The following is a 7,793-nucleotide window of genomic DNA, read 5'->3' as shown; positions in this document are numbered from 1 at the left end:
GACCGCGACAGTCCGCCCTGCCCCAGCCTCCCCGAGGCCGTCCGGGGACCTCGGAGGGCCGGTGCGCCTGCTTCCGGGTCTGGCAGTGCCACGTCGGGGGGCACGGGAGGGGGCCAGGGTCGGCAGGGCGCCAAGCCCAGGGCAGGCTCTGAGAAGGGCAGTGCCAGCAGCAGGGAGGGGAAGACCACCGTGTGGATCTGAGTCCCCGCCCCCACTGCTCTTAGTCCTCTCCCGCCATCTTGAGCCGCCCTGGCCGGGGTGCTCAGACCTTCCCTAGGAGCTTCCTTGGGACCCAGTTGGCGCCTCAGGACAAGGGCTCCAGACAGAGTGCCCTTCTCCTCCCTGTTCCACTGCAGCAGCCCAGGTGTGACGCCCAGGAGTGTTTGGCTGGGGCGTTGGGCGTACAGCGCCCAACTCCCTGCAGCAGCAAATGGGGCTCCTTCCCTGGCTCCCTGACCCTCCAGCCCACGTGCTGGTTCCTGCAGAGTCGAAAGCAATCCCAGGTTTTCCTCCTACAGCAGAGGAAACCCAGGCAGGTCAGGTACAGGCCTTCTGCGCCCCGCCCTCGGCTGCGCCTCCTTCCTTCTCGGTCTTCTGCTCATCCTCCAGCCAGTGCGGGGAACCTGCACCTTTTTCCTGGTTTCCCGCCCAGACAGCCGAGCCGGCTGAGGCCCAGGAGTTTCGCAGCCACGCCCGCCTGAGTTTCGCGTGGCCTGACAGGGCCCCTTCCTCTGAGACAGACTTGGACTTCCCCAAAGACCTGGATCTGCCTTGCTGCTGAGACCAACAGGCTGGTAGCCAGGGGCTGCAGCTTCGGAGGTGATGGGAAAAGGCACTCTGGGCTCCTGCCCAGGGCCTCCCTGCCCTCAGGCCCCCTCCCTAATTCAGACATAGCGTCCCAAAGGCATAAAATAAAAAGCTAACTTTTGTTTACAACCCTATGTGTGCATATGTGGTCTGTGTGTGGATGCATGTGTGGTGTGTACAAGTGTGCATGCACCTGTATATGTGTGTGGTGTATACACACGTCTACATGTCCATCGCTGGCCTCTGAGGACACAGCTCTGCTCCAGGCTGGCTGGGAGAGCAGCTCGTCAGAGACACGTGGGTACAGCTCAGTGCCAGGCAGCAGGCGGGGAGGGCGCCAACAAGCACGAAGATGGTGAACAAGAGCAGGCCCTGCCCCCATGCTCAGAGCCGAGGTTGGCCTGTGGCTCAGGCTACAGAGGGGCACTGCTGTGTTAGGCCCCAGTATGATCTGGACAGTGGCCAGAGCCTGCAGTAATGGTTTTGGAGAGGGACACATGTGGGTACAGGAGGCACGGGTTGGGGAAGAGAAGCTGCTGCCAGCAAGGAATCACCTCCGTCTAGACTTCGGTGACCCTAGTTGTTTCCCAGCCTCCCTTAGGCCCAGGGCAGCTCCTGACAGCCTCTCGCAGCTGCAAATCCTCTCTTTGGTGTCTTGGGGCCAAGCCTGCCTCTGGTCCGATGCCAACAGCAAGCTGAGTTCCTCTTCTGTGCGGGGTCTGATTGGCTGAGCCCTGCTCCCAGGGGAGCCCCACCCCAGGAAGAGCTGAATGCAAGCCAGTCTGGATCTAGAGTAGGGGTGCACCACTCACCTCTCCACGAGAGAGAGGTCCATGGAATCAGCAGTCCCAGACTTGGGGCTGTGATCCTGGCGGGATCATCACTAGGGAGGCTGGGTCCATGGGGTGGTGACCATGCTGTCCAGCCTTGCCTGGCCCCCATAGGTGTGACTGGGCACAGTGAGTGGCAGAACTGGCCACAGACACCTGCAAGGCACCCTGTGTGCCCCGCACCCTCTCCATGGCCCCTCCATGTCCCATGTCAGCCTCCTGCAGCTGGCTTTCTTTTCAGTGGAGCCCCTGGAGGACCTCAGGGCCTCAGGGAGACAGATGGGCATCTGGGTGGGGAACAGTAGAACACAAAGTTTATAATAGTCCTAGTGGCTGCAGAGGGCCAGTGAGGAAGGCAGGCGCACATCCCAGCAAATCTGGGAGGCTGGCCTGGATCCTGAAAGTCAGCACTCGGGCATCTGACAGTAACAGGATCCATGGGGGTGGGGGGGGAGGGGTAGGAGGAGGGGCTCCAGCATCCCAGCATCCATCTGAAAAGGAGCCATGAAGCCAGCCAACAGGGGAGGTGCTTGGTTAAGAACATTCTGGATTCGAACATTCCAAACAGGATGTCCACACATTGGTCTTCTCCTGTCCTTGGACTTGGACTTGAGCCAGAGCTTAGGCTACCAGCTCTCCTGGATCTTGCAGATGGCAGATCTTAGGACTTCTCAGCCTCCACCACTGCATGAAATAATCCCTTCTAATAAATCTCTCTATATATAGCCAGTTGGATCTGTTTCTTTGGAGAAACCCGATTCACACACCCCAACAGTCAGGGCTGGTTAAAGGGCATCCCAGCTGTGAAGGAAGCTGCAAACGGAGGCTCTGTCAGCTCAGGCTGTGTCACAAAGTTGGGGGCTTAAACAGACATTTATTCCTCCGAGTCCTGGTGGCTGGACATCCAGGGTCCAAGTGCAGGCAGGGCTGGGTCTCCTGAGGCCTCTCCCCTTGGTCTGTGGATGGCCATCTCTTTAGTGTGCCCTGACATGGTTGTCCCTCTGTGCGTGTCTGTGTCCTGATCTCTCTTTATAAAGACATCAGTCATGTGGGATGAGAACCCACCCTAAGCAACCTCATTTCACCTTACCTCTTTAAGGCTCATCTCTAAATATAGCCCCATCTGAGGTCCTGGGGTTGGTCTCCACCCTAAGGCATGTGCCCAACTCAAACTGCGATCACTACAAGAGAAGACACTGGCCTTCTGTTCTGGGGACTTAGGGCCTTGGTTGTACCACTGGGGTCCTGTCAGTTCTGTGAGTTTTTGAAGGCAGTATCTTAGGTTCTGTTGTCACTGGTTATCCCAGGCCTGGGGAGCCAACCTCTGTGTCATCCATAATCCCACCTCTAAGACCAATTCCTTGATGCTGTGACACAACCACAATCTCATGTCTGAGCCGATACCCTAACATGGGTGGCCATTTCCCCCTTGGGACGTGGTGTCTGAGATGCTCAGTTCTGTTAATTCCCAGAGGTGGAACCCAACCCACCACTCAACATGGTACTTTGTGCTTACTTAGCTACTAAAACAAATAAGAATACCCTGGGTTTCCTCATCCACCTTGGATGGCTCTGAGGATGGAGGGTTGAACCTGGGTATAGAATTGTCCCCTCTACTCATCCCCGTCCTCTAGGCTCAGAAGCAGGCTGGCAGCATAAACCTCAGTGCCTGGCAGTGTCCCCGGGCTTCATGGGGCCTGCCTAGGTCCATGCTGGGGCAGGGAGGGCCAGGGGAGTGGCTGGGGTAGGACCAGACAGAATGGCCTTCTTGTCTCATTCTCATCCGTTTCCATAGCCAGAGCCAGCTTCCCAGCTGCTCAGGGAAACCACAAAGAGCTATGGGGAGGGGGTCCTCCAACACCCCCAGAATGGGGCAGCTTCCTTCTCCTGCCTTTGGGAAGGGAGGAGGCCACAAAGAGAGAATAACAGGAAACCACCCTGGCCCAGCAACAGCTGGGAAGTGGGGTCTGGACCCCCACGCCTGCCATTTTCCAGCTCTCATCTCCCCACCCCTCCTGACGGCTCCAGGCCCATGGCCTCAGAGAGTTGAGCACACATGAGATCCAGCTATAGTCTCAGCCTCTGCCTAGTTCAGGTCAATGAGTGGGGTTCCCTAGGATCCTCCTGAGGCCACAGCCTCCTCTCCCCCCAGAGCTGTAGTGTAAGAAGCAGCAATGGGGACACCTGAGAAGGGGTAGTAGCTGTGAGGTGCCCATGTGCCAAGATCCCTGGTGTTGGGCTGGCCAGGTTGCTGCAGAGACCCAGGAAGGCTTCTTGGCGGAGAGGCCCTGGAGCATTGCTGACCAGCAGACTCTGGGATGGTGGGAGGTGCTGTCTGCTCCATCTATTGAGGCAGCCAGCAGCCACCAGCTACGCATGTCCCCAGGCACATCAGTGAGGCCATCTGGGGAAGAGCTGGAAGGTTCATTTGATGTCATTTGAATGTATTTGCATTTAAACAGTCCTGGTAGTGGAGCAGACTGGGCTTGGAACCGGATCAGGAGGTCAGGAAGGTTCCAGGAGGTCCCAGGTTGCCTGCTGGCCCTTCCTGCAGCAGGGCCAGTAGGAAGCAGGTTTTTCTGCTGGCTGGGGACAGGCTGACGTGAGGCTGGAGGAACTTGCCTCTGTTGTCCCCAGAGGCTGGTAGGGAGGTGCCGGGTCACCCATGGAATGTGAGGCCAGCAGAGGAAGACCTCCACAAAGGGCCATTGGCCAGGGGAGCCACATACCAGGCCGGGCTGGTCATAGTCAGGAAGCTGGCTGGGTGGGGGACTGAAGGCCTAGGGGACCGGGGGGCTCCGGGCAGGCTGCTTGTGCCTCTCGCCATGCAGTCGGCCCTGCTGGGAAATTGGGACTTCAGGGCTTGGGCAGCACGGCCTTGAGGAGGGTTCGGCCCCGAAATGAGAGCTAGATGAACAGAGGACCGGTGAGGAGATAGCACACAGATAGACAGGGCGAAATGTCGACAATTGCTGAACCTAGGTGAAATGTGATAGTTTATTATTCTTTCACAATTTCTGTAGGTTAAAATTTTCAAATAGAAAGTTGGACAAATGCTTCTACAGTTGGTCAGAGCAGCTCTGCTGGGAGGCAGCACCGGGGTCCAAACTTGAGGTGAGGGCAATCCATGTGCTGTTGCGGGGGGTCTGTGGTGGAGAGAGAACAGGGATGGGAGGCAGGAGAGGGGCCAGAGCTGATTCTGATGATCCCAGAGGGGAGTGTGGGGCTGCAAGCTCTGTGGGGGTGAGTCTAGGTAACACATGGGGACCTCCTGGATTTGAGAGGTGTGCAAGTGACACCAGGTGCAGTGGAGGGTGGGATGCTGGGTTCTGGAGCAGTTGTGCTCTGGGGAGATGTGGAGGTCACACTTGTACCCACACAGTAAAAGTATCAGATATGCTGGGGGTGTGCCAAACGGGCCATGGGGTCTGGAATTTGGGAGGAAATGCCTGGACTGGAGACATTACTTGGAGCCGTGGGCTTGTAAGCACTATGAAATTGTGTAGCTGGATGAGGTGGTGAGGGGAAGGGTGGTAGAGAGGCTGCCAAGGATGCCCCTGACCCGACACTATAGGCCAGCATGGTGCTACTCTGAAGGGCTCTGACTGGTGGATTGGGGCAGGAGTGATGGTGATCCACGGAGTCCAGGCCTGCCAGATCATGGAAGCGGGAAGCAGGCAGGGATAAAACACAGAAAGGGCTGTAGGGGTCTGTGGCCAGTTTCAATTTGCCATCTTGCAGTTTCCTGGGGAGAGCGGGGGTGGGTTTCACAGACAGTGGGTTAAGGGCCAGTACACAGGCTCTCAGTTTTCTTTAAAGGGAAGCAAACAACTGGGGATGACAGCTGATGGGGGAGCAGGGTTCAAAAACTGTGCTTGGTGCTAAGGGCTGAATTGTGTCCCTCAGTATCCACATGTGGAAGCCCTAAGCCTCAGTGTCATTGTATCTGGAGATGAGCCACTAGGGGGTTATTTAAGGATAAGTGAGATGATAAAAGTGGGGATCCCATAGGACTTATGTCCTTATGAGAAGAGACACCATGAGGAGGCACCATCTACACACTGAGGAGAGAGGCCCCACCAGAAACCTGCCCTGACAGCACCCTGATCTTGGACTTCCGGCCTCCAGGGCTGTGAGAAAAATGAACGTCTGTTGTGTAAGCCGCCTAGCCTGTAGTGTTTGTTACGCAGCCTGAGCTGAGTGGCACACTTAGGAAAAACAATGTGAAGATTTCTAGAAAAATTACACATAGAATTACCATCTGAGCCAACAATTCCACTATGGTTATATACCTGTGATACCATGATTTATAATAAGAAATATATATTGGGTCTCATACTGTTGCTGGCACAGATCCTAAAACCCTTGGAATTTCCTGTGATGAGAACCATAAAGGTATCTTTTGTTATGTGAATGAAGTGACTTTGGAAAGCCCCTAACGAAAGGGGCTGGTTGCCAGGGGGAACCAAGCAGTGATTAGAGGGTTGGAACTTTCAGTCCCTGACCTCTGGGGATGGAAGAAGGGGTGGAGGTTGAATCAGTCACCAATGGCCAGTGATTTAATCAATCATGCTTGTGTAATGAAGCTGCTGTAAACACCCGAAAGGGTGAGGTTTGGAGAGCTTCTGGGTTGGTAAACATGTGGAGATGCAGAAAGAGTGGTGGGCTCAGCGAGGGCGAAGAAGCCCCTTGTCCCTTCCCCCATACCTTGCCCTGTGCATCTCTTCCATCTGGCTGTTCCTGAGTTATATCCTTTATAATAAGCCCATGAGTTCTGTGAGCCGCTCTAGCAAATTAAACCCAAAGAGGAGGTTGTGGGAACCTCCATTTTAAGAACAAGTGACAACCTGGACTTGTGACTGGTGTCTGAAGTGGGGGCAGTCTTGTAGGACTGAGCTCTTTACCTGTGGGGTCTAAGGCTATCTACAGGCAGGTAGGATCAGAATTGACTTAAACTGTGGGACACCCAGCTGGCTTCAAAGAACTGTTTGATGTGTGCAATGACCCCCTCAGACACGCACATTTGGTGATCAGAAGTGTCAGAAGTGAAGGGAATGTAAGAGTAAAGGGCACAGAGCAGTGGGTTTCCTTACACAATGCCAAAAGGAACTGAAAGCAGGAGCTTGAAGAGAATCTGTGCACTCGTGTCCACAACAGCACATTCACAATAGCAAGGGTTGGAGGCAAACTCCATGTCCATCGACATGTGAATGGGTAAACAACGTAAAGGGATGTTATTCAGCCTTAAAAAGGAAGGAAATCCTGACACACTGTGAATGAGCCTGGAGAACACTGTAGGCAGTGGGATCCGCAGTCACAAAAGGAGTCAGGTTCATAGAGATAGAGAGGAGTGGAGGGGGGATTCCAGGAGCTGGGGAGAAGTTGGGTTGCCAGTCTGATGGGTGTGTGTTTGGGTGGGGGGGTCAGTTTGGGAAGATGAGAAAGATGGCTGCACGACAGTGGGAATGCGCTTAATGCTCCAGAACTGTGCACATGAATAGCACTAAGACCGTAAAAAGCAAGCAGAAACTGTTCTGATAACCCACCAGCAGGCCATGGCAGGTGCGCCCAGAGCCTGGACCAGGACCCAGCCCAGGGGACAGGTGGGGCGGCGTGGGGCTGACGGACAGCCCAAGGCCCCGCCTCACATACACCTCCAGCACACACGTGTCGCCCCCGCTCCGCCCAGGCACACGCTTTGCCCGCCCGCCGCGAGGGGCCGCTGTGGTACCCGCCCGCCGCCCCGGTCACCCCTTCCCGCCGCCTCACTCGTGCGTAAGATGGCGGCCGCGACACTGCTCCGGGGCGCTGCTCCGGGGCGTGGCGGCTCGGCCTGGCGCTGGCAGCTGCGCGCGGCTCCAAGGCACCGCCTGGCCCACGGCTCGGGCTGTCAGGGTGGCGACCGTGCAGGCGGCGCAGCCTGGGCCTGCTTCCCGCTTAGAGAGCGCGCCCTGGTGCGCGTGCGCGGGCCGGACTCGGCCCCGTTCCTCCTGGGGCTGCTGACCAATGAGCTGCCGCTTCCGGGTCCTGCGGCGGATGCGGCCCCGCCTTTAGTACGCGCGGTCTACGCCCACTTTCTCAATGTCCAAGGACGCACGCTCTATGACGTCATTTTCTACGGGTGAGGGCGAACACCCGCGAGTTTGCGAGAAGGGG

General features: G+C 56.5%; 2 protein-coding genes across 3 annotated transcripts in view; both read left to right on the top strand.

The window, feature by feature from the left end:
- The window catches only part of GJC2 (gap junction protein gamma 2), a 1,465-nt gene extending 1,183 nt beyond the window's left edge, over positions 1-282 (top strand). The window contains exon 2 of the mRNA XM_011372011.2: positions 1-282. Within this exon, the coding sequence (XP_011370313.1) occupies positions 1-201 (201 nt within the window). The 3' untranslated portion in view covers positions 202-282.
- A 7,127-nt stretch (positions 283-7,409) lies between these two features.
- IBA57 (IBA57, iron-sulfur cluster assembly) overlaps positions 7,410-7,793 on the top strand; it is an 8,226-nt gene continuing 7,842 nt past the window's right edge. For both annotated transcript variants that reach the window (XM_011371927.2, XM_011371926.2), the window contains exon 1: positions 7,410-7,758. In XM_011371927.2, coding sequence (XP_011370229.1) covers positions 7,418-7,758 — 341 coding nt within the window. In that variant the 5' untranslated portion in view covers positions 7,410-7,417. The remainder of the gene's footprint in view (positions 7,759-7,793) is intronic.

Source organism: Pteropus vampyrus, unplaced genomic scaffold (assembly GCF_000151845.1).
Source record: "Pteropus vampyrus isolate Shadow unplaced genomic scaffold, Pvam_2.0 Scaffold197, whole genome shotgun sequence".
Lineage (NCBI taxonomy): Eukaryota > Metazoa > Chordata > Mammalia > Chiroptera > Pteropodidae > Pteropus > Pteropus vampyrus.
Note: the sequence above shows the minus strand (reverse complement) of the source record. Positions and strands in the feature narration are given on the sequence as shown.